At 48.8% G+C, this 27,449-nt stretch overlaps 1 protein-coding gene across 1 annotated transcript in view; it reads right to left on the bottom strand.

Moving 5' to 3' along the window:
* LOC147114457 (uncharacterized) overlaps nt 1–27,449 on the bottom strand; it is a 296,186-nt gene that overhangs the window by 248,959 nt on the left and 19,778 nt on the right. Inside the window, exon 2 of the mRNA XM_085993921.1 lies at nt 9,021–9,414. Within this exon, the coding sequence (XP_085850047.1) occupies nt 9,021–9,414 (394 nt within the window). The remainder of the gene's footprint in view (nt 1–9,020; nt 9,415–27,449) is intronic.

Here is a 27,449-nt window from a genome sequence, read left to right as displayed (position 1 = left end):
GTGAGGAGGATGCCGAGAAGCTCCAGTATGATTTGGACAGGTTGGGTGATTGGGCAGATGCATGGCAAATGCAGTATAATGTGCATAAATGCGAGGTTATCCACTTAGCTGGCAAAAACGAAGACAGATTATTATCTAAATGGCAATAGATTGGGAAAAGGGGAAGTGCAACGAGACCTGGGTGTCCTTGTACACGAGTCGCTGAAGGTAAGCATGCAAGTGCAGCAGGCGGTTAAGAAGGCAAATGGTATGTTGGCCTTCATAGCGAGGGGACTTGAGTACAGGAGCATAATTGTCTTGCTGCATTTGTACAGGGCCTTGCTGAGACCACACCTTGAGTATTGTGTGCAGTTTTGGTCACCTTGTCTGAGGAAGAATATTCTTGCCATGAAGAGAGTGCAGCGAAGATTCACCAGACTGATACCTGGGATGGCAGGAATGATGTATGAGGAGAGATTGGGTCGATTAGGCTTATATTCGCTAGAGGACACAAATAACCTCCCAGAGATGCCGGGGAACATAGGGCCTGATGAAAGGGTGGAACTGAAAGAAATCAGTATTTCTAGGGAAATGGTGTTTGGAAAATTGATGGGACTGAAGGCCGATAAATCCCCAGGGCCTGATAATCTACATCCCAGGGTACTTAAGGAAGTGGCCCTAGAAATAGTAGATGCATTGCTGGTCATCTTCCAGAACTCGATAGACTCTGGAACAGTACCCATGGATTGGAGGGTAGCTAATGTTACCCCACTATTCAAAAAAGGTGGTAGAGAAAAAGCAGGGAATTATAGTCCGCTAAGCCTGGCATCGGTAGTGGGGAAAATGCTAGAATCTATTTCAAAGATGTAATAGCAGAGCACTTGGTAAGCAGTGACAGGATCGGACAAAGTCAACATGGATTTACAAAAGGTAAATCATGCTTGACTAATCTGGAATTTTTTGAGGATGTAACTGGTAAAATAGATAAGGGAGAACCAGTGGATGTGGTGTATTTGGACTTTCAGAAGGCTTTCAATAAGGTCCCACATAAGAGATTAGCGTGCAAAATTAAGGCACATGGGATTGGGGGCAAGGTATTGACTTGGATAGAGAACTGGTTGGCGGACAGAAGGCAGAGAGTTGCAACAAATGGGTCATTTTCCAAGTGGCAGGCAGTGACTAGTGGGGTACCGCAAGGATCGGTCATAGGACCCCAGCTGTTCACAATATATATTGATCTGGACGAGGGAATTGGATGTAATATCTCCAAATTTGCAGATGACACAAAGCTGGGTGGGAGGGTAAGCTGTGAGGAGGATGTCGAGAAACTCCAGTACGATTTGGACAGATTGGGTGATTGGGCAGAAAAATGGCAAATGCACTATAATGTGGATAAATGTGAGGTTATCCACTTTGGTGGCAAAAACAGGAAGGCAGATTATTATTTGAATGGCAATAGATTGGGAGAAGGGGAAGTGCAAAGAGACCTGGATGTTCTTGTGCACCAGTCGCTGAAGGTAAGCAGGCAGGTGCAGCAGGCGGTTAAGAAGGCAAATGGCATGTTGGCCTTCGTAGCAAGAGGGTTCGAGTACAGGAACAAGGATGTCTTGCTACAGGTGTACAGGGCCTTGGTGAGACCGCACCTTGAGTATTGTGTGCAGTTTTGGTCACCTTACCTGAGGAAGGACATTCTTGCCATGGAAGGAATGCAGCGAAGATTCACCAGGCTGATACCTGGGATGGCAGGAATGACGTATGAGGAGAGATTGTGTCGATTGGGCTTATACTCACTGGAGTTTAGAAGATTGAGAGGGGATCTCATCGAAACCTATAAAATTCTGTCAGGCCTGGACAGACTAGATGCAGGAAGGATGTTTATGATGGTCGGGGAGTCCAGAACCAGGGGACACAATCTAAGGATAAAAGGTAGGCCATTTAGGACAGAAATGAGGAGGAATTTCTTCAGCCAGGGAGTGGTGAACCTGTGGAATTCTCTACCACAGAAGGCGGTGGAGGCCAGTTCATTAAATATATTCAAAAAGGAGTTGGATATATTTCTTAAGGCTAAAGGGATCAAGGGATATGGGGAGAAGGCAGGGACAGGGTACTGAATTTGGATGATCAGCCATGATCTCATTGAATGGCGGAGCAGGCTCGAAGGGCCGAATGGCCTACTCCTGCTCCTATCTTCTATGTTTCTATGTTTCTAAGTTTAGAAGAATGAGAGGGGATCTCATTGAAACTTATAAAATTCTAACAGGACTAGATAGACTAGATGCAGGAAGGATGTTCCCGATGGTGGGGGAGACCAGAACCAGGGGTCACAGTCTAAGGATAAGGGGTAAGCCATTTAGGACTGAGATGAGGAGGAATTTCTTCACCCAGAGAGTGGTGAACCTATGGAATTCTCTACCACAGAAGCCAGTTGAGACCAATTCATTAAATATATTCAAGAAGGAGTTGGATATATTTCTTAAGGCTAAAGGGATCAAGGGATATGGGGAGAAGGCAGGGACAGGGTACTGAATTTGGATGATCAGCCATGATTTCATTAAATGGCGGAACAGGCTCGAGGGGCCAAATGGCCTACTCCTGCTCCTATCTTCTATGTTTCTATGAGAGCTAAGATGGGGCATGAAAAAACACTGGCGGGCAAAATAAAGGAAAATCCCAAGGTTTTATTGGTATATTAAGGGCAAGAGGATAACCAGGGAAAGAGTCGGGCCCATTCGGGACCAAAGTGGCAATCTGTGTGTAGAGCCGGAAGATGTAGGTGAGGTTTTAAATGAATATTTTGCATCTGTGTTCACTATGGAGAAGGGTGATGTAGGCATACTAATCAGGCAGGGGGATTGTGATATACTGGAACAAGTTAGTATTGAGAGGGAGGAGGTACATAAGAACATAAGTAGTAGGAGCAGGAGTAGGCCATACGGCCCCTCGGGCCTGCTCCGCCATTCAATAGGATCATGGCTGATCCGAACCTGGACTCACGTCCACTTCCCTGCCCGCTCCCCGTAACCCCTAATTCCGTATCAGCTAAGAAACTGCCTCTCTCCGTTTTAAATTTATTTAATGTCGCAGCTTCCACAGCTCTCTGGGGTAGCAAATTCCATAGATTTACTACCCTCTGAGTGAAGAAGTTTCTCCTCATCTCAGTTTTGAAAGGGCAGCCCCTTATTCTAAGATTATGCCCCCTAGTTCTAGTCTCACCCATCAGTGGAAACATCCTCACTGCATCCACCCGATCAAACCCCCTCACAATCTTATATGTTTTGATAAGATCGCCTCTCATTCTTCTGAACTCCAATGAGTAGAGGCCCAACCTACTCAACCTTTCCTCATAAGTCAACCCCCTCATCTCCGGAATCAACCGAGTGAACCTTCTCTGAACTGCCTCAAGAGCAAGTATATCTTTTCTTAAATATGGAAACCAAAACTGTACGCAGTATTCCAGGTGTGGCCTCACCAGTACTAACGGTTTTAGAGTCATAGAGTCATAGAGTAATACAGCACAGATAGAGGCCCTTCGGCCCATCGTGTCCATGCCGGCCATCAAGCCCTGTCTAATCTAATCCCATATTCCAGCATTTGGCCCGTAGCCTTGTATGCTATGGCATTTCAAATGCTCATCCAAATGCTTCTTAAATGTTGTGAGGGTTTCTGCCTCCACAACCCTTTCAGGCAGTGAGTTCCAGACTCCAACCACCCTCTGGGTGAAAAAGTTCTTTCTCAAATCCCCTCTAAACCTCCCTCCCTTTACCTTGAATCTATGCCCCCTAGTTATTGACCCCTCTACTAAGGGGAAAAGCTCCTCAGCATCCATCCTATCTATGCCCCTCACAATTTTGTACACCTCAATCATGTCCCCCCTCAGCCTCCTCTGCTCCAAGGAAAACAAACCCAATCTGCCCAGTCTCTCTTCATAGCTGAAGCGCTCCAGCCCTGGTAACATCCTGGTGAACCTCCTCTGCACCCTCTCTAACGCGATCACATCTTTCCTGTAGTGTGGCGACCAGAACTGCACACAGTATTCCAGCTGTGGCCTAACCAGTGTTTTATACAGCTCCATCATAACCTCCTTGCTCTTATATTCTATGCCTCGGCTAATGAAGGCAAGTATCCCATATGCCTTTTTTACCACCTTATCCACCTGTTCCGCCGCCTTCAGGGATCTGTGTACCTGCACACCCAGATCCCTCTGACCCTCCGTCTTGCCTAGGGTCTTACCATTCATTGTGTATTCCCTTGCCTTGTTAGACCCCCCAAAGTGCATCACCTCGCACTTTTCCGGGTTAAATTCCATTTGCCACTGTTCCGCCCATCTGACCAACCCATCTATATCGTTCTGCAGACTGAGGCTACCCTCCTCGCTATTTACCACCCTACCAATTTTAGTATCATCCGCGAATTTACTGATCATACCCTTTACATTCATATCCAAGTCATTAATGTAGACCACAAACAGCAAGGGACCCAGCACCGATCCCTGTGGTACCCCACTGGCCACAGGTTTCCAGTCACAAAAACAACCTTCGACCATCACCCTCTGCCTTCTGCCACTAAGCCAGTTTTGTATCCAATGTGCCAAGGCACCCTGGATTCCATGGGCTCTTACCTTCTTGACCAGTCTCCTGTGCGGGACTTTATCGAAGGCCTTACTGAAATCCATGTATACCACATCCACTGCGTTACCCTCATCCACACACCTAGTCACCCCCTCAAAAAATTCAATCAAATTAGTCAGACATGATCTTCCCTTGACAAAGCCATGTTGACTATCCCTGATTAATCCTTGCCTCTCCAAGTGGAGACAAATTTTGTCCCTCAGGATTTTTTCCAGTAATTTTCCTACCACTGATGTTAGGCTCACTGGCCTGTAGTTCCCCGGTTTTTCCCTACTACCCTTCTTGAATAATGGTACTACATTAGCGGTTCTCCAGTCCTCTGGCACATCCCCTGTGGCCAGAGAGGTCCTGAATATATGTGTTAGAGCCCCCGCAATCTCCTCCTTTGCCTCACACAGCAGCCTGGGGTACATTTCATCGGGGCCTGGGGATTTATCCATTTTTAGGCCAGCTAAAACCGCCAATACCTCCTCCCTCTCGATGTTAATATGTTCGAGCATATCACAGTCCCCCCGCCCTATTTCTATGTCTACATCGTCCTTCTCCATAGTGAAAACAGATGCAAAAAATTCATTTAGAACCCCTCCTACATCTTCCGGCTCCACACACAGATTGCCACTTTTGTCCCTAATGGGCCCTATTTTTTCCCTAGTTATCCTTTTACCCTTAATATACTTATAAAACATCTTCGGATTTTCCTTTATTTTGCTCGCCAGTGTTATTTCATGGCCCCTCCTTGATCTCCTAATTTCTTTTTTAAGTATCCCCCTGCACTTTTTGTACTCCTCTAGGGCTTCCTCCGTCTTTAGCCTTTTGTATCTACCAAAAGCCCTCCTTTTTTTCCTAATCCATTCCCGTATATCCCCTGACATCCACGGTTCCCTGTGGTTTTTGGAACCACTCTTGACCTTTATGGGAACATGTTGCCCTTGTATGATCTCAATCTCCCTTCTGAAAGCCTCCCATTGCTCCGATGCGGATTTTCCTACAAGTAGCTGATCCCAGTCCATTTTGGCCAGATCCTGCCTTATCCTATTAAAATCGGCCTTCCCCCAATTTAGAACCTTTATTTCCGGCCCATCCCTGTCCTTTTCCATGACCACCTTAAATCTTACCATATTATGGTCACTATCACCAAAGTGCTCACCTACTAGCACTTTTTCCACTTGGCCGGCCACATTCCCTAGAATTAGGTCCAGTACCGCCCCCTCTTGTAGGACTTTCTACATGCTGGCTCAAAAAGCTCTCCTGGATGCACTTTAAGAATTCTACACCCTCTGAGCCTTTCACACTTTGACTATCCCAGTTAATATTGGGGAAGTTGAAATCCCCCATTATTATTACCCTATTATTTGCACATTTCTCTGAGATTTGCCTACATATCTGTTCCTCTATCTCCCCCTGACTGTTTGGAGGCCTATAGTACACTCCCAGCAAAGTGCTTGCCCCCTTTTTGTTTTTAAGCTCCACCCATATGGCCTCATTAGAGGACCCAGCTAATATATCATCCCTCCTTACTGCAGTAATTGACTCCTTAATTAATATTGCGACACCCCCTCCTCTTATACCTCCCCCTCTGTCTCGCCTGAAGATTCTGTACCCCGGAATATTGAGCTGCCAGTCTTGCCCCTCCCTCAACCATGTCTCAGTGATAGCAACAATATCATACTCCCATGTGTTTATCAACACCTTCAGTTCATCCACCTTATTTGCAAGGCTCCTTGCATTAAAATAGATGCCATCCAGCCTTGCCCTTATATATTTGCCCTGCCTACCAAGCTGACTTGTTTTTTCCTCCATAATTGGCAGCACATCCCCCCCTACTTCAGCTCCCCCCTGTATCCCATCCCCCTGCCAAGTTAGTTTAAACCCCCCCCGACAGTGCTAGCAAACCTCCCCGCAAGGATATTTGTCCCGCTCTGGTTCAGGTGCAACCCGTCCGACTTGTACAAGTCCCACCTTTCCCAGAAGCAGGCCCAGTGATCCAGGAAAGTAAAACCCTCCCCCCTACACCAACTCTTTAGCCACGCATTCATCTGCTCTATCCTCCCATTCCTATACTTACTAGCACGTGGCACTGGGAGTAATCCAGAGATTACACCCTTTGAGGTCCTGCCCTTTAATCTGTTACCTAGCTCCCTAAATTCTTGATGCAGGACCTCATCCCTCTTTTTACCTATGTCGTTGGTACCAATGTGGACCGTTTTAGCGGGCTTAAAAGTGGATAAATCCCCAGGCCCTGACGGGATGTATCCCAGGCTGCTGTGTGAGGCAAGTGGCTCTGACACAAATTTTCAGAACCTCTCTGGCCACAGGGGAGGTGTCAGAGGACTGGAGAACAGCCAACATAGTACCATTGTTCAAGAAGGGTAGTAGGGATAAACCAGGGAATTACAGGCCAGTGAGCCTAACATCAGTGGTAGGGAGATTATAAAAAAAAGTCTGAGGGACAGAATTAGTCTACACTTGGAGAGGCAGGGATTAATCAGGGATAGTCAGCATAGCTTTGTCAGGGGGCGATCATGTCTGACCAATTTGATTGAATTTTTCGAGGGGGTGACTAGGTGTGTGGATGAGGGTAATGCAGTTGATGTAGTCTACATGGACTTCAGTGAGGCTTCTAACAAAGTCCCGCATGGGAGACTGGTCAAGAAGGTAAGAGCCCATGGGATCCAGGGCAATTTGGCACATTGGATCCAAAATTGGCTTCGTGTCAGGAGGCAGAGGGTGCTGGTCGAAGGTTGTTTTTGACTGGAAGCCTGTGTCAGTGGTGTACCACAGGGATCGGTGCTGGGTCCTTTGCTGTTTGTAGTGTACATTAATGATTTAGATATGAATGTAGGAGATATGATCAGTAAGTTCACAGATGACACGAAAATTGATGGGAGTGGTAAATAGAGGGGAGGGAAGCCTCAGGCTACAGGACGATATAGACGGGTTGGTCAGATGGGCAGAACAGTGGCAAATGGAATTTAACCCTGAAAAGTGTGAGGTGATGCATTTTGGGAGGACAAACAAGACAAGGGAATACGCAATGAATGGTAGGATCCTAGGAAGGACAAAGGATCAGAGGGACCTTGGTGTGCATGTACATAGATCCTTGAAAGCAGCAGGACAGGTAGATAAGATAGTTAAAAAGGCATATGGGATACTTGCCTTCATTAGCCGAGGCATAGAATATAAGAGCAGGGAGGTTATGATGGAGCTGTACAAAATGCTAGTTAGGCCACAGCTGGAATACTGTGTGTAGTTCTGGTCGCCACACAATAGGAAGGATGTGATTGCATTGGAGAGGGTGCAGGGGAGATTCACCAGGATGTTACCTGGGCTGGAGTGCTTCAGCTATGAAGAGAGACTTGACTGGCTGGGGTTGTTTTCCTTAGAGCAGAGAAGGCTGAGGGGGGACCTGATCGAGGTGTACAAAATTATGAGGGGCATAGATAGGGTAGATAGAAAGAAACTTTTCCCCTTAGTAGAGGCGTCAATAACCAGGGGGCGTAATTTCAAGGTTAGGGGCAGGAGGTTTAGAGGGGATTTGAAGAAAAACTTTTTCACCCAGAGGGTGGTTGGAATCTGGAACTCATTGCCTGAAAGGGTGGTAGAGGCAGGAACCCTCACAACATTCAAGGAGTATTTAGATGAGCACTTGAAACACCATAGCATACAAGGCTACGGACCAAATGCTGAAAATTGGGATTAGAATAGACAGGGCTTGATGGCCAGCATGGATGCGATGGGCCAAAGGGCATATTTCTGTGCTGTATAACTCTATGGCCACCACCTCCATGTCAAACACCATCCTGACTTGGAAGTATATTGTTATTCCTTCATCGTCGCTGGGTCAAAATCCTGGAACTCCCTCCCTAACAGCACTGTGGGAGTACCTTCACCACACGGACTGCAGCAGTTCAAGACGGCAGCTCACCACCACCTTCTCAAGGGCAGTTTGTGATGGGCAATAAATGCTGGCCTTGCCAGCGATGCCCACATCCCATGAACGCATTAAAAAAAACTTCATCCCATAACACGCGTACAAGGGCTCAGTAATGTTTAATTCATCAGAAAAAGACAAAGTACAACAACATACTGGTCAGCTTAACAGAATCTCATCATATTTATGAGGCCACAAACTTAAAATAGTCACTAATAAATCCAGTAATGAATTCAGGAGAAATGTCTTTACCCAGAGAATGGTGAGAATGGGGAACTCGCTACCACAGGGAATAGTTGAGGTGAACAGCATAGATGGATTTATGGGGAAGCCACACAAGGGAGAAAGGAATGGGAGGGGATGTTGATCGGGTTAATTGAAGTAGGGTGGGTGTGGAGCATAAACACCGGCATGGACCAGTTGGGCCAAATGGCCTGTTTCTGTGCAATCGTGTCCATTCAGATGCCTGGAACTTTTAAAGCTCTTACCACAGTCAGAGCATTTAAATGGTCTCTCATCAGTGTGAACTCGCTGGTGTGCCAGCAGGTGGGATGACCAAGTGAATCCCTTCCCACACATGGAGCAGGTGAACGGCCTCTCACCAGTGTGAACTCGCTGGTGTATCTTCAGCTCCCCGGAGCTTTTAAAGATCTTATCACAGTCAGAGCATTTAAATGGTCTCTCATCAGTGTGAACTCGCTGGTGTGCCAGCAGGTGGGATGACTGAGTGAATCCCTTCCCACACATGGAGCAGGTGAATGGCCTCTCCCCAGTGTGAACATGCTGGTGTTTCTTCAGATGCCCGGAGCTTTTAAAGCTCTGACCACAGTCAGAGCATTTAAATGGTCTCTCATCGGTGTGAACCAACTGGTGTACCTTCAGACAACCAGAGGTTTTAAAGCTCTTCCCACAGTCAGAACATTTAAATGGTCTCTCATCAGTGTGATATCGCTGGTGTCTCAACAGGTTTGATGGCTGAGTGAATCCCTTCCCACACACGGAACAGGTGAACGGTCTCTTTCCTGTTGTCTCCAGCTGGTGTCTCTTCAGCCCCTGGGACATTTGAAAGCTTTTCCCACAGTCGGAATGTTTCACCGGCCTCTCCCCAGTGCGAACTCGCTTGTGTGCCAGCAGATTTGAGGACCGAGTGAATCTCTTCCCACACACAGAGCAGGTGAACAGAATCTCTCCTGCTCTCTCCAGCTGGTGTCTCTTCAGATCCTGGGACCTTTTAAAGCTCCTCCCACAGTCAGAACATTTAATGTGAACAAGCTGGTGTCTCGGGAGGGTGGCAGAATGAGAGAATCGCTTCAAAAACACAGAGCAGGTCAATGGTCTCTCATTGGTGTGGACAAGCTGGTGTCTCAGCAGCATGGAGGGTGCAATTAATCCCTTCCCACACACGGAGCGGGTTAAAGGGCTCTCCCTAGTGTGATCTTGCTGGTGTATCATCGGAGCGGATGACTGAGTGAATCCCTTCTGGAACACGGGGCCGGTGAATGGGCTCTCCCCAGTGTGTAGCCACTGGTGTTGCTTCAGGTACTTGTAGATTTTGAAGCTCATCCCACACTCAGAACATTTAAAAGGTCTCTCATTAGTGTGAACTCGCTGGTGTGCCAGCAGATTGGAGGACCGACTGAATCAGGTCCTGATGAATTGAGCGACTCTGTCTGTTCTTGACGTGATGTTCGATCTGAGCTTCCTGTCTGTAAATGCTCCACTTCTAAAACCCTGTAAAAGATGTGTAGAAAGGGGTAAGAGGGAGAATGTTGCCTCATGTCTCCCTTTCCCAGCCCAGGGGCAGTGAAGCTGATTTTCAGGCCCCAGCTGCTGCACAGGTTACATACGAACATACAAATTAGGAGCAGGAGTAGGCCACTCGGCCCCTCGAGCCTGCTCCACCATTCAATAAGATCATGGCTGATCTGATTACTCGACATTCCCACCTACCCCCGATAATGTTTCGCCCCCTTGCTCACCAAGAATCTATCTACCTCTGCCTTAAAAATATTCAAAGACTCTGCTTCCATCGCCCTCTGAGGAAGAGAGTTCGAAATACTCACGACCGTCTGTAAGAAAAAATTTCTCATCTCTGTCTTAAATGGGCGACCCCTTATTTTTAAACAGTGACCCCTAGTTCTAAATTCTCCCACAAGAGGAAACATCCTCTCCACATCCGCCCTGTCCAGACCCCCCAGGATCTTATATGTTTCAACCAAGTCACCTCTTACTCTTCTAAACTCCAGCGGATACAAGCCTAGCCTGTCCAACCTTTCCTCATAAGACAACCCGCCCATTCCAGGTATTAGTCTAGTAAACCTTCTCTGAACTGCTTCCAATGCATTTACATCCTTCCTTAAATAAGGAGACCAATACTGTACACAGTACTCCAGATGTGGTCTCACCAATGCCCTGTAGAACTGAAGCATAACCTCCCTACTTTTGTATTCAGTTTCCTTCACAATAAATGATAAAAATTCTATTAGCTTTCCTGATTACTTGCTGTACCTGAATACTAACCTTTTGCGATTCATGCATTAGGACACCTAGATCCCTCTGCATCTCAGAGCACTGCAATCTCTCACCATTTAGATAATATGCTTTTTTATTCTTCCTGCCAAAGTGGACAACTTCACATTTTCCCACATTATACTTCATTTGCTAGATCTTTGCCCACTCACTTAACTTATCTATATTCCTTTGTAGCCTCCTTATGTCCTCTTCACAATTTACTTTCCTACCTATCTTTGTGTCATCAGCAAATTTAGCAACCGTACCTTTGGTCCCTTCATCCAAGTCATTTATATAAATTGTAAAAGGTTGAGGCCCCAGCATTGATCCCTGTGGCACACCACTTGTTACATCTTGCCAACCAGAAAATGCCTACTCTCTGTTTCCTGTTAGCTAGCCAATCTTCTATCCATGCCAACATGTTACCCCCTACACCATGAGCTTTTATTTTCCGCAATAACCTTTGATGTGGCACCTTATCAAATGCCTTCTGGAAATCTAAGTACAGTACATCCACTGGTTCCCCTTTATCCACAGCACAGGTTACTTCCTCAAAAACTCCAATAAATTGGTTAAACATGATTTCCGTTTCACAAAACCATGTTGACTCTGTCTGACTAACTTGAACTTTTCCAAGTGCCCTGCTATAACGTCTTTAATAATAGATTCTAACATCTTCCCTATGACAGATGTTAAGCTAACTGGCCTGTAGTTTCCTGCTTTCTCTCTCCCTCCCTTTTGAATAAAGGAGTTACATTCGCTATTTTCCAATCTAATGGAACCTTCCCCGAATCTAGGGAATTTGGGAAAATTAAAACCAACACATCAACTATCTCACTAGCCACTTCGTTTAAGACCCTAGGATGAAGTCCATGAGGACCCGGGGACTTGTCAGCCCACAGCTCCAACAATTTGCTCAGTACCACTTCCCTGGTGATTGTAATTTTCTTGAGTTCCTCCCTCCCTTCCATTTCCTGATTTACAGCTATTTCTGGGATGTTACTTGAATCCTCTATAGTAAAGACCGACGCAAAATACCTGTTCAGTTCAACTGCCATCTCCTTATTTTCCATTATTAATTCCCCAGACTCACTTTCTATAGGACCAACACTCACTTTGTTAACTCTTTTCTTTTTTAAATATCTATAGAAACTCTTACTATCTGTTTTTATATTTCTAGCCAGCTTTCTCTGGTACTCTAATTTTTCTCTCCTTATTAATCTTTTAGTCATTCTTTGCTGTTTTTTATATTCTGTCCAATCTTCTGACCTGCCAGCCATCTTTGGACAATTATATGCTTTTTCTTTAAGTTTGATACTATCTTTAAGTTTTTTAGTTAACCACGGATGGTGGGTCCTCCTCTTGGAATTTTTCTTTCTTGTTGGAATGTATATATTCTGTGTATTCTGAAATATCCCCTTAAATCTCTGCCACTGCAACTCTATTGACCTATCCCTTAACCTAATTTGCCAGTTCACTTTAGCTAGCTCTGTTTTCATGCCCTCATAATTGCCCTTATTTAAGTTTAAAATACTAGTCTTGGACCCACTCTTCTCTCCCTCAAACTGAATGTAAAATTCAATCATATTATGATCACTGCTACCTAGGGGCGCCTTCACTATGAGGTCATTAATTAATCCTATCTCATTGCACAATACCAGGTCTAGTATAGCCTGCTCTCTGGTTGGCTCCAGAACGTGCTGTTCTAAGAAACTATCCCGAAAATATTCCATGAACTCCTCATCTAGGCTACCTTTGCCCATCTGATTTTTCCAGTCTATATGTAGATGAAAATCCCCCATGAGCTCCCATTATTTCTTCCTTTATACTCCATCCTACCATGTGGTTACTGTGAGGGGGCCTGTACACCACTCCCACAAGTGACTTCTTGCCTTTATCATTTCTCATCTTAGCACGCAGGTGCAGCAAGCAATTAGGAAAGCAAATGGTATGTTAGTCTTTATTACAAGAGGGTTGGAGTATAAGAGTAAAGAAGTCTTACTGCAATTATATTGGGCCTTGGTGAGACCACACCTGGAATATTGTGTACAGTTTTGGTCTCCTTACCTAAGGAACGATACACTTGCCATAGAGGGAGTGCAACAAAGGTTCACCAGACTGATTCCTGGGATGGGGGGATTGTCCTATGAGGAGAGATTGAGTAGACTAAGCCTATATTCCCAGGAATTTTGAAGAATGAGAGGTGATGTCATTGAAACATACAAAATTCTTAGAAGGCTTGACAGGGTAGATGCAGGGAGGCTGTTGCCCCTGGCTGCAGAGTCCAGAACCAGGGGTCACAGTCTCAGAATCAGGAGTTGGCCATTTAGGACTGCGATGAGGAGCAATTTCTTCACTCAAAGGGTGGGGAATCTTTGGAATTCTCTGCCCCAGAGGGCTGTGGAAGCTCAGTCATCGAGTATAATCAAGGCTGAGATCGATAGATTTTTGGACTCATGGGGAATCAAGGGATATGGGGATTGGGCGGGAAGGTGGAGATGAGGTAGATGATCAGCCATGATCTTATTGAATGGCGGAGCAGGCTCGAAGGGCTGAATGGCCGACTCCTGCTCCTATTTCTTATGTTCTTAAGAAAGCTGTTTGCTATAGCCTGCTGCGCCATGACAAATACACAGAGGATTTCAGTTACATGGAGAGACTGGAGAAGCTGGGATTGTTCTCCTTGGAGCAGAGAAGGTGCAGCGGAGATTTAATACAGGTGTTCAAAACATGAAGGCCTAGAAATTCAGTTGGCTGCGCCAGCCATTAGCGCCTTAGGAGGAGCAGATCTCGAGTGCTAGGCACTTAGCGCCCGGGCGCAGCGCGATCTGCGCCTCGCCCCAACTTCAGTAGACATTTAGCGCCGGCGCAAAGTCTTTGCGCGCGCTCATCTGCGCGCGCAGATCATGACGTCATTTCGTCGTGCAACGCCCTTTGTGCGCCCGGAACCGGAACTTCACTCGCGCCGCCCCATTGTGCGCCGGGCGGCCCTAACGACTGTTGAGTGGAACGGTACACAGCCAAGGCGGGCCGTGGGGAGCGCAAATTAAAGGGCACTTACCCTGCACTATAAAGGGCAGCCATTTTGCAGCATTCACTCTTGTGCAACGGATTTTTGGAGAGAGACCAAGGAAGAGAGCTTACTTCTTTGGCCCAACACTAGGACAGGTATTTTTGGCTTCAGGCCAGAGCTTTGCAATTCTCTTTGCCTTCATTGAGATCTCAGTGTTTGCCAGCATATTATGGGGGCTGCATTGGGTGCCAACGCTGAGTTTCAGCCTTATGCCGGAAGGGCTTACAGACGCCGTGAGAGAGTGGCAGCCCTGGCTGGATGCAGAGGGGGCAACAGGCGTTGCCAAGTGAGGCCTTACCCACCCAGGGTATACCGCCAGCAGTTCTCCTATCTCAACATGTCTGCCGCGCAGTGTGTTAGGAGGCTGCGATTCAGAAGGGAGGTGGTTGCAGACATCTGCCAGCTGCTTCACAGAGATCTGCGTCCACAGCTGATGCGCAGGACGTCTCTGTCGGTGGCAGTGAAGGTGACGGTGGCTCTCAACTTCTATGCCACCGGCTCCTTCCAATCCGCTGCTGGGGACATCGCTAACATCTCCCAGTTCGCCGTGCATTGCTGCATCCACCAGGTGACCAATGCCCTTTTCAGAAGGAGACGTCAATTCATCTCCTTCCCCATGACCCTGGACAAGCAGCAGCAGCGTGCAGTGGGTTTTGCAAGAATAGCGGGCTTCCCCATGGTGCAGGGCGCCATTGACTGCACGCATGTGGCTTTGCGGGCACCTCTGGAGCATGCCGAGGATTACCGCAACCGGAAGGGCTACCATTCCCTCAACGTACAGCTGGTGTGTGACCACAGGCAGCGCATCCTAGCTGTCAATGCCCGCTTTCCAGGCAGCAGCCACGATGCCTTTATTCTGCGACAGACAACTGTGGCTGACATGTTCCAGGCACAGCCTCACCCAAGAGGATGGCTTATCGGGGACAAAGGCTATCCTTTGTGTACCTGGCTCATGACCCCGCTCCGCGCGCCCAGGACCCCTGCTGAAGAGGCATACAACGAGAGCCATCAAGCGACCAGGAACCTCATCGAACAAACAATCGGCGTCCTGAAGCAACGGTTCCGCTGTCTGGATCGCTCTGGGGGAGCCCTCCAGTATTCGCAGGAGCGAGTCTCCCAATTCGTCATCGTTTGCTGCATGCTGCACAACCTGGCTATCCGCAGGACTCAGGCACTGCCACCTCACGTTGGACCACCACCTCAGGAGGAGGAGCAGGAGGAGCATGAGGAGGAGGAGGAGGAGGAGTACCAGCCCAGGAGGGAGGCAGAAGGTCCAAGGGCCGCCCGTCGGCTGCTTATTGAACGTCACTTCTAGGCCCCCTGTCAGGGAATGGCTTGTGCCAATGAAAGAACATGATTGCAGCCGCTCCGCAAGCCCTCAGCCGGTTAAGGCAACAAACACTTCAAAGATCAAACATGGACAATGTGAATAAATAAAATGGTTTATTGTACAAACTCAGGGCCCTTCCCACATGAAAACCAAAAACACACGAAACCCCCAAAAAACACTCACACACATGACTCACTCCCACAACCTGGGGAGGATTAACAAAAGATGTAAACAAAAATGGCCTTCATCCTCGGCCTTCACAAAACACCCATTCCAAAAAACAAAACATTTGGACACACCCTCTACTTTGTGGCCCGCGAGGGCGATGCCTTCTGCAAACTTTGGCGGCCCCTGCACGCCCTGCTGCTCCTCCTCAAAGTGAGGCCAGTGGCTGCTGCAAGGCTGGGGGAAGGCTCCTGAGGGGCACATGTCGTGACGGCAGATGCCCTTGGGGGTTGGCCTAGACGAGGTCTGGCCCTCGAGGGGCCGGCTGGTGAATGCTGCAGCTGTGGCTGGGCAGCATCAGTCGCTGCAGCAGCTCGTGGCAGCTCCACTGGGGGAGTGGCAGTGGCGGCTGGAGGAATGGGGGCAAGCTGGCGGATGGCAGGCGCTCGCTGGTCGCCTGAGACACTGGCACTCGCCCGGGCCAGCACTGCAGCATGCGCAGCAATCTGCCGAGGGACAGACCGCTGTGCTGCTGCAGCGCGCCGGGTGCCCTGGCGATGCCTGGCTGACACAGCGAGTGTGGCAGCAGTGAGTGCCCGTGTTACCCTGTTCTGTGACCGCATCAGAGCAGCCAGTGACTGCACGGCACCACTGATCACCTGGCCAGTCGCTGCCTGAGCTGCCCCGAATTCTGCCTGACTTGCTGCCTGATCTGCCCCGAATTCCACCAAACTGGTGGCCTGTGAGGCCCCGAATTCGGTCACACTCCGAGACAGGGACTCGATGGCCTCAGGCATCCATGCCACTACCCCCATGAGCTCCAAGTGCCGGCGCTCCGAGTCCGCGGACATGTCCTCGAGGCGGCGCATCTCCTCGACGTTGACCGTCTCCGGACTGGAGGCCGGACTCTCCCTCTGGGGAGAAGGCCGCCGAGCTGGCCGACCCTTCCTGCGTTGCTGGACGCCGCTGGGCACAGCAATTGGACTCCCCTCCGACCCTTCCCCCCTCTGGGGAGAAGGCCGCTGAGCTTCCAACCCCCTCCCGCATTTCTGCAGGCCGCTGGTCCCAGGAGCTACACTCCCCTCTGACACTTCCCCCAGGCTCCCCTCCAGGGAAGACGTCTCCCCTACATTGGCATGGCTTGCCGCGGCTGAGGGTTCCCCTGATGGGCCGCCTTCCTCTTGCTCCTCCTCCTCCTCCTCTTCTGAGGGGCTGTCACTGGCAACTTCAGGGACCTCCTCCTCACCATCTGAAAGCAGGAAGGCACAAGAGTAGCTTTAGAGTGAGGGGAGGGCATCAGCGAGTGATGCATGAGTGGTGGCATTCAGCGCATTGGTCGGACAGTGGCAAAGGATGTAGATCTGATGTGCAAGTGGGACGAGAGAGGTCCAAAAGGTGGTGTCCTTACCATTGGTGCCCAGAACAGGGTCGGCATCTCCAGATGCAACGGGGCCAATCACCCGGGCACCCATGATGCGCTCCACGCGCTGTTGCAGCTCGGTGAGCGGCTGGATCTGGGGTCCGCCTCCCCCGGTCTCAGTCTGGCTCCTCTTATTATTGGCCAGTGTGTAGCCCTGATCTTGTGTGCACTGCCTCCCATGGTGGAATAGCCTGGCCAGTGTGTAGCCCTGATCTTGTGTGCACTGCCTCCCATGGTCGAATAGCCTGGCCAGTGTGTTAAGTGCACAATGTGCAATTGATGGTCATGACTGTCCCATAGCTGCTGCATGAGGGCTGGCCATTAGGGCTTTCAGGGCCCTTTGCCCATAATGTGAGGTGCACATGCAAGGATGAGGAGGACACTGGAAAGGGTACTCACCCTGACAATCCTGGCGAGGTCATTTAGCTTTTTGCGGCATTGTACAGAGCTCCTGGGGACCTCACTGTTGGATGTCACCCTGATGGCGACATGCCTCCAGGCTTTCCGGTAGACGCGGGCCGCCGGCTTCTTCCCATTGTCCGGAAACAAAATATGGCGTCTCTTCTCCACAGCGCCAACCAGCACCCTCAGATCATGCTCTGAGAAGCGCTGCACTCGTTCACGGGCCTTCTCCATCCTTTCAGGCGCTATTTGGGTCCAGCAGCAGTGTTCAGGCCTAGCTGGAGGGCTGCAGTGTCCAGGGCGTGGCAGCAGACCAACTCAACCCTTCCCCCTTAAGAGCTGGCCGGCGCCAGGGTGTCTGCTGTCAATCAAGAAATGGCCGCACCTGCGCTGCGCCCGGCCTCGGCGGTATCGCTCAGCAATGCCGGCTTAGCGCCTAAAGAGAGCCGTGCATCGCCAGTTTTAGCGCTCGAGCAAACTCTTAGGGCGAAGCTAATGAATATCGGCGAAGTGGCCTCGAATTTGCGCCGGGCGCAAACTTTAGCGGCCGCCCGACTTTACCGCCCCAAAAGTGGCTATAATGAATTTCTAGGCCGAAGGGTTTTGATAGAGTAAATAGGAGCATGGAAACAGGAGGAGGCCATTCAGCCCCTCCAGCCTGTTCCGCCATTCAATGAGATCATGGCCGATCTGTGTCGTAACTCCACCCACCTGCCTTGGCTCCATATCCCTTTGCTCCCTTGTCTAGCAAAAATCTATCACTCTCGGATTTAAAATGATTAATTGAGCTGGCATCAACTGCTTTCTGTGGGAGAGGGTTCCACACTTCTACCACCCTTTGTGTGAAGAAGTGTTTCCCAACTTCTCTCCTGAATGGCCTGGCTCTGAATTTAAGGTGATGTCCCCTTGTCCTCGACTCCCCCACCGGCAGAAAAAGTTTCTCTCTATCTACTCTACCAATTCCTTTCAAAATCCTAAAATCCTCAATCACTCCTTAACCTTCTAGATTCCAGGGAACACAAGCGTAGTTTATGTAATCTCTCCTCATAATCTAAGCCTTGGAGCCCGGGTAACATTCTGGTGAATCTGTGCTGCACTCCTTCCAAGGCCAGTATATCCTTTCTGAGGCGTGGTGCCCAGAACTGTACACAGTGCTCCAGGAAGTTCCTGGGTGTTAAGGTGTGTAGGTCCCTGAAGGTGGCGGGACATATTGAGAGAGTGGTTAACAAAGCATATGGGATCTTGGGCTTCATAAATAGAGGTATTGAGTACAAAAGTAGAGAAGTTATGCTGAATCTTTATAAAGCACTGGTTAGGCCACAACTGGAATATTGCATCCAGTTCTGGTCACCACACTTTAGGAAGGATGTGAAGGCCCTTGAGAGGGTGCAGAGGAGATTTACCAGAATGGTTCCAGGGATGGGGGATCTTAGCTACAAGGACAGGTTGGAGAAGCTGGATTTGTTTTCATTAGAGCAAAGGAGGTTGAGGGGTGATTTGATAGAGGTGTACAAGATTATGACGGGTTTGGATAGGCTAGACGGGGAAAGGCTGTTCCCACTAGTTGATGGGACAAGGACTAGGGGACACAGATTTAAGGTTTTGGGCAAGAGATACAGGGGGGACGTGAGGAAAAAAAAATTTATGCAGCGAGTGGTGAGGACCTGGAACTCGCTGCCGACGGAAGTGGTGGAAGCGGAGACACACACAATGTTTTCAAGGGGAGACTGGATAGACACTTGAGGGAAATAAACTTGCAGGGCTACGGGGAGAGAGCGGGGGAATGGGACTGACTGGATTGCTCTGCAGAGAGCCGGCACGGACTGGATGGGCTGAATGGCCTCCATCTGTGCCATCATGACTCTATCACTCTCTGGGGTCTAACCAGGGCTTTGTATAGCTGTAGCTTATAAGGAGAAACTGTTTCCAGTGGCAGGAGGGTCGGTAACCAGAGGACACAGATATAAGGTCATTGACAAAAGAACCAGAGGCGAGGTGAGGAGAATTTTATTTACGCAGTGAGTTGTTGTGATCTGGAATGCGCTGCCTGAAAGGGCGGTGGAAGCAGAGTCAATAATAACGTTTAATGGGGAATTGGATAAATACTTGAAGGGGAAAAATTTGCAGGGCTATGGGGACAGAGCAGGGGAGTGGGACTAAATGGAGAGCTCGTTCAAAGAGCCGGCACAGGCACGATGGGCTGAATGGCCTCCTTCTGTGCTGTATGATTCTAGGAGCCACACCTAGAGTGGAGTGGTGCCCGCAGGGATCGCTTGGCAGGAAATTAGGAGGAGGTGGTGCACACGCAGATAGCACCTGATTTCGAGACGCTGTCCTTTTAAAATTGGCCCTCCACAGGCAAGGAGGGACCCGGTCCCTTTAATGAAAAGGAGAGTCCCTGTCCCTTTAAGAGCCCTCTGCCCACCACTCCCACCTTTTTCTTAAAGTCTTTGAAATTAATAATAAAAGTTCATGCAGAAAAAATGTGAGTGTGTCTGTCTGTATTTTAGTGAGTATCTGTGTCTGTGTGGCTGTCTGGCTGTATGTGTGTGTGTCTGTGTAGAATAGCATCATAGAATGATACAGTACAGAATCTCCTCTTAAACTTCTCTGCTCCAAGGAGAACAACCCCAGCTTCTTCCGTCTCTCCATGTAACTCAAGTCCCTCATCCCTGGTCCCATTCTAGTAAATTTCTTCTGCACTCTCTCTAAGGCCTTGACATCCTTCCTAAAGTGTGGTGCCCAGCGGAAGCCTAGCCAGTGTTTTATAAAGGCTTAGCATAACTTGCTTGCTTTTGTATTCTATTCCTCTGTGAATAAAGTCAAGGATCCTGTTTGCTTTTTAACAGCCTTCCCAACTTGTCCTGCCACCTTCTAAGATTTGTGTACATACCCCCCGAGGCCTCTCTGTTCCTGCACCCTCTTTAAAACTGGACCATTTAGTTTATATTGCCTCCCCTCATTCTTCCTGCCAAAATGAATCACTTCACACTTCTCTACATTAAATTTAATCTGCCACGTTTCTGCCCATTTCACCAGTCTGGCTACATCCTCCTGAAGTCTGTTACTATCCTCATTGTTTGCTACATTTAAGAGTTTCGTGTCACCTGCAAACTTTGAAATTATGCCCTGTATACCTGACAGGGAATAAGCAAGCTGTAAAGCCATAAATGGAGTTCCGCCCTTCGTCCAATCAGGACGCAACAGCGAGTAACTCGCTGTCACAGCATGACAACTCAAGGCCAATCACAGCATGACAACTCAAGGCCAATCACAGCATGACAACTCAAGGCCAATCACAGCATGACAACTCAATGCTGCACCGGGAGGCCAATCACAACATGACAACTCAAGGCCAATCACAGCATGACAACTCAAGGCTGCACCGGGAGGCCAATCACAGCATGACAACTCAAGGCCAATCACAGCATGACAACTCAAGGCCAATCACAGCATGACAACTCAAGGCCAATCACAGCATGACAACTCAAGGCCAATCACAGCATGATAACGCAAGGCCAATCACAGCATGACAACTCAAGGCCAATCACAGCAACTCAACTCAAGGCCAATCACAGCATGACAACTCAAATAGCTGATGCCAAAGGCCAATTACAATGTAAGAACTGGGTGTGCTCAAAAGAATCAAACTGTATCGAAACTGAAACTGTAAGGGTGATTATTGTAATGAAGATCTGAAGCAATAAAGATCACCTGAATCTACCACCAGACTTCGAATCTCATTTAAGAACTAAGAGATCTATCAATACCCAAATCCAGGTCAGTAATATATATCAAAACAAGCAGTGGTCCGAATCAATGTTTACGTTACTGCGTGGCCACACAGCGGTCTGGAGGTCCCACGCAGCCGGCTCACCGCCATATAAATAGAAAAAATGTGCATGTGCGGAAATTTCAATGTGCCGCACAGCCCGTTAAAGGGGCCATGCACTTAAAAAAAAAATTAGAGGGAACATTGGTCCTAATACCGACCCCTGGGGAACGGGTTCTATAGGAACCCATTTTATGCCTGCAAAACAGATGTGGGCCATTCGAATTTCTACACCATGATTTGATCTCTCTCTTGTTAAAAGAACCAGTGCAGCATCTGTCACATTCCTGACGGGAAGTTGGGAGGAACTGAGCCTTATCCCCAAAATGTAACTAAATAAAAGCAGGGACCATTCAATCCAACAGGTTTACTAATCAAGTAAAAGCAGCAGCCATTTGATGCAACAGGCCTCCCATCAGGACCCAATTTTAATTGGTCAATTAAAAGCTGTTTATCTCCCTCCAGTCTGAAAAGAAACCGTTCACCACTACTCTCTGCTTTCTGTCACTTGGCAGAAAGTTGGGAGGGGGTGAGAGCAAACAGTACCTGATTTCTCACCAAGCACTCACGGGAGCAGGGGATTAGCCCTACTTTAAATATCAGTCTCTTACATATACATTATATATAAAAAGGGAGACGCTGTCCCTTTAAAATCAGTCATCCGTGGGGACGTGGTCCCTTTAATGAAAATCACATAAAAGAGAGCGCCTGACCCTTTAAGAGAACCCCCACCACTCCCATATTTCTCTTAAAGTGCTTGAAATTAATAATTAAAAACACTGAAAATTAATATTAAAAACATTAATTCAGGGAGAAAAAATATTTTTACTCCTAAGTATTTGCTCCTCAGGTTTTCTAGTTTCATCAATGTAAAAACAAACAACTTTTTTTTAAAAAGTATCTTCTGCAAAACAAAATTAGTTTGAGCTGTAAAATGTGAAAGGAACATTAAAAACAAACTTTCCCAGGCTCACAGATCCTGACCAGGCCCCTTTACAAAATGGCAGTGGGCCGATCCGTCCATTGAGCCGGTTCCAGGTCCCGCCTCCTCCTTCGCCGCGATTGGTGGAGGACCAAAGCCCCACAGTCGGTCCTCCAGGCTCAGCCTCCCCTCGCTCATTGGTGGAGAGCTCAGTGTCAGTCAGTGCACGCCGGCGACGTTGTAACGTTGCAGGGTGGGTGGTTGGAGCAGGCGGGAAATTAATTTAAAATTAAAATCTCCCATCAGCCTCCTCTGTCCCAATCAGCTGGTGCAAGTCCCGCCCCTCAGCCTCCCCGATTGGTTGGAGGACCCGCCGCCGGCTCGCTCCTCCAGGCCCGCCCCGCTCACTCCCTATTGGTCGGAAGCTCCCGTCAATCAGGCCCTGGGCCCGGGTCACGTGTGCCTGGAGCGCGCTCCGCCAAACTGAAGAAGCTCCGCTCGGGGCCCGGATCCGCGGACTCTCAGATTTGGATTCCCCTTTATTCTCTCCCCTCCTCTGATCTCAATCGGATCCGAGGGAAAACTTACTTTCCCTCACTGATTGCAGCTCTTCACCAACACCGACTTAACAAAAAGATCCCCGCACGGCAGCCTGGAGCTCAGGGGCCCAGGCGCTGGGGAGGATGATTGACAGGGGCCCAGGGTGTGTGCTGAGCATGCACGGTGCGGGCCGGGCGCCTGTGGAGCAGGAGAGGGCGGGACCATAGGGAGCATGCGCGGGGTCAGCCACAACTCAGCGTGGTGTCCGGAGCGCTTTCTGGAGCGCAGGGGCTTGTGGGTATTGCAGCCACCATTACTGTTGATTCTTTCAACCAACCTGTGCAGCAACTGGGACCCGAAAATCAGCTTCTCCATCTCCGCCGCATCTGTTCTGACGATGCCACCTTCCATACCAGTGCTTCTGACATGTCTTCCTTTTTCCTCAACCGAGGATTCCCCTCTACTATGGGTGACACGGCCCTTGACCGTGTCTGTTCTATTTCCCACACTTCTGCTCTCACCCCTTCCCCTCCCTCCCAGAACCACGATAGGGCTCCCCTTGTTCTCACCTTTCACCCCACCAGCCTCCACATTCAATGGATCATCCTCCGTCATTTCCACCACCTCCAACGTGATCCCACCACCAAACACATCTTCCCCTCCCTCCCCTTTCAGCATTCCGAAGAGACCGCTCCCTCTGCGAAACCCTGGTCCACTCCTCAATCACCCCCAACAGCCCTTCTTCACCTGGCACCTTCCCGTGCAAGCGCAGGAGATGCAACACATGCCCTTTTACCTCCTCCCTTCCCACTGTCCAGGGCCCCAAACACCCCTTCCAGGTGAAACAGCGATTTACTTGTACTTCTTGCAATTTAATATACTGTATTCGCTGCTCATGATGCGGTCTCCTCTACATTGGGGAGACCAAACGCAGATTGGGCGACTGCTTTGCGGAACACGTCCGTTCAGTCCGTAAGGGTGACCCTGAGCTTCCAGTCGCCTGTCACTTTAATTCACCGCTTCACTCCCGCTCTGATCTCTCTGTCCTCGGCCTATTACATTGTTCCAATGAAGCTCAACGTAAGCTCGAGGAACAAGCACCTCATCTTTCGATTGGGCACTTTACAGCCTGCCGGACTCAACATTGAGTTCAACAATTTCAGATCATTATCCCTGCCCCCATTTTTCATGCTGTATGATTTTTGCCACTCCCAGTTACAACATTTTATCTTTCCTGCCTCTTGCAAAAGTACAGGGTGTTCTTTCTACTCCTTCCTCCCCTCCTAACTGCCCCCCCCATCTCTGTCTGGCTAGGCCTGCATTTAGTGCCCATCCCTAATTGCCCTTGAGAAGATGGTGGTGAGCCGCCTTCTTGAACCGCTGCAGTCCATATGGTGTAGGTACACCCACAATGCTGCTAGGAAGGGAGTTCCAGGATTTTGGCCCAGCGACAGTGAAGGAACGGCGATACAGGCCCAAGTCAGGATGGTGTGTGGCTTGGAGGGGAACTTGTAGGTGGTGATGTTCCCATGCGTCTGCTGCCCTTGTCCTTCTAAGTGGTAGAGGTCGCGGGTGTAAAATCCGCGCCTCAATAATACACGGACTTCGGGAGAACAGTTTAACAGGTACTTTACTGAACAAGAGGCAGCTTGAAACTGAAACTACAGAAGCCTGCTAGGGCCTTTTATACAGGGGTGGTGACTGCCGGTACTGCAGTCTAAGACAGTTAGTCCCTTAAAGGTACATACACAACAATTCCTCCCCTTTTAGATAAACAGTACATAACATTCATTTAACAACTAAATAATAACTAATTACAATTACAATTTTCTCAGTAATATATACATCAACTGAAATAGTCATTTATAAGTTCAGTCTTTGAGGAGGCTTCCTGATCCGGACTGGATAGCGCCTTTCTCGAGTATCCTGTTCTGGCAGTGGAGTCAATTCTGGCTCATTGTCATTGGTTGGCTCGGCAGCTTCCAATACCACTGCTTCTGAGGTAGACGCAATCTGTACTTCGGGCTCATTACCAGGTGCACATGTTTGTGGTACAGGCTTGGCTTGTTCCTGTGACTCTAGAATCTGGTCAGCATAGCATCTCACGATGCTCTCTCCAATGTCCACTGTGTACATTAGTGGTCCCTGCTGTGTGCATATCGTGCCTGGCTGCCATTTTTCTGTTCGGTAGTCACGGGCCAAGACTGGTTGCCCTATCTTGAAGCCCCCGGTTGGCTTCTCATTTATGTGCTGGAACTGCTTATCCTCAACATCTCGTCTTATGTTTGGTTTGAGCAAATCCAAGCGACATCTTAGTCTCCGGTTGAAAAACAGTACGGCTGGAGTTTGGTTGGTTACTGCATGTGTCGCATTCCGGTAAGCAAACAGGAAGTTATCCACCTTGTGTTGCAGTGGTATGTCGTCATTATACATTGCCTTTATGGCCTTTTTAAAGGTCTGAACAAACCTCTCAGCCAATCCATTTGTGGCTGGATGATATGGGGCAGATGTGTAATGTTTCACCCCATTATTCTTCAGGAACCTCGGGAAATCCTCAGACACAAACTGTGGGCCATTGTCGGAACAGATCTGTTCTGGCAACCCATTCCTGGCGAAGATGGTACTTAGGACTGCAATAGTTTTCTCCGTGGTGGTGGAGGACATTTTAATGACCTCTGGCCATTTCGAATGGGTGTCCACAGCGATTAGAAACATTGAGTCCATAAATGGACCAGCAAAATCAATGTGTACCCGTTGCCATGGAGATGAGGGCCACTCCCATGGATGTAGCGGGGCCTGTGGTGGAGCGTTTTGGACCTTCTGGCATCCTGTGCATCTCTTGGTCATATCCTCGATTTCTTTATCGATTCCCGGCCACCACACAAATGCCCTGGCTAGGCTCTTCATTTTTACCCCTCCCAGATGACCCTCGTGAAGCTCATTGAGTACTCTATCTCTCAACTTAGGTGGAATTACCACTCGGGATCCACACATCAAGGTTCCCCGGCACACTGACAGCTGTTCCCTCCTTGGCGAGAATGTTGGCAACAGTGAGTCGCCATATGCTGGCCATCCCTTCACCGTCAAATCATAGACCCGAGAGAGTGTCGGGTCATTTCGGGTTTCCTTCTCAATACTTGCATTTGTAACAGGCAAACATTCGACTATGGTCACATGGAATATCTCCATAGGGTCCAATGCAGGTGCTTCTTCCGCCGTAGGCAACGGTAGGCGCGACAGCCCATCAGCATTTCCATGTTGTTTCGTACCTTTGTACTCTATGTCATACTGATGTGCCCCTAGAAAAAGTGACCATCTTTGCAGCCGTTGCGCCGTCATCACCGGAACGCCCTTCTTTGGGTTAAAAATTGAGACCAGGGGTTGATGATCAGTCAGTAGGGTGAATTTCTGCCCGTGCAGATAGTGATTGAACTTCTTCACCCCCCACACCAGGCTGAGGGCCTCCCTGTCAATCTGGGCGTAGTTACGCTCGGCTGAGGTTAGCGAGCGCGATGCAAAGGCTATTGGCCTCTCTGAACTGTCACGGAATTTGTGTGACAGCACCGCTCCAGTGCCGTAAGGTGACGCATCACATGCCAACCGAATCGGTAGTGTTGGGTTGTAGCGGGCCAATACATCTTTTGAAGTGATTTGGCATTTACATTCCTGAAAGGCATGCTTACACTCATCACTCCATTTCCATGTTACACCAGCTTGAAGGAGGGCATTCAGTGGGTGCAGAATTGTAGATAAATTCGGCAAGAACTTATGGTAGTAGTTCATCAACCTGAGGAACGACCTCAGTTGCGACAGATTTTCTGGTGCTGGAGCCTTGACTACAGCCTCAATCTTGTCCGGCGACTTATGCAACCCTTCCTCATCAATCATGTGGCCACAATACGAGATTTGTCTCCTGAAGAACTCACATTTGGGACGGTTGGCTCGTAGACCATATTCCTGCAATCTCGTGAGCACCTGTTCCAGGTTGGCAAGGTGTTCATTGTCATTTTCGCCCGTAACCAGGATGTCGTCCAAATAACACTGGGTCCCCGGGATCCCTTGCAGGACTTGTTCCATTGCCCTCTGCCAAAGAGCCGGGGCCAATGCCACCCCAAATACCAGTCGATTGTACTGGTAAAGGCCTTTGTGAGTTTTTATCGTGAGGTATTTCCTAGATGCTTCTTCCACCTCCATTTGTAGATGCGCTTGAGCCAGGTCAATCTTTGTAAAACGTTTCCCTCCAGATAGTGAGGCGAAAATATCTTCTATCCGCGGCAGCGGATACTGTACTGTGTGCAGGACTGGGTTGACAGTCACCTTGAAGTCCCCACAGATGCGAACCTTCCTTGGCTCCCCAGGCATGCTGCTCAATGCTTTCTTCATTACAGGAACGATGGGTGTGGCCCACTCACTCCAGTCCACCTTAGACAGCACCCCCGAATGCTCCAGACTCTCCAGTTCAGCTTCCACAGCTGGGCGGATCGCGTATCACACTGGTCTGGCCTTGAAAAATTTTGGGGTTGCTTTATCCTCAATCTTTATGGTTGCCTTTACTCCTTTTAGAGTCCCAAGTCCTTGTTGGAACACCTCTTCCGCGTCAGCTAGAATTTGCGACGTCTTCATCTTTTTTGTCAGTCACAGTTAGTGCCAGAATGGAATGCCAATCCAATTGTAGTCTTCGGATCCATTCACGTCCCAATAATGGTGGTCCTCCAT

Source organism: Somniosus microcephalus, chromosome 7 (assembly GCF_052327205.1).
Source record: "Somniosus microcephalus isolate GS21.2 chromosome 7, FLI_Smic_1.0, whole genome shotgun sequence".
Lineage (NCBI taxonomy): Eukaryota > Metazoa > Chordata > Chondrichthyes > Squaliformes > Somniosidae > Somniosus > Somniosus microcephalus.
This window is presented reverse-complemented; position numbering and strand designations above follow the sequence as displayed.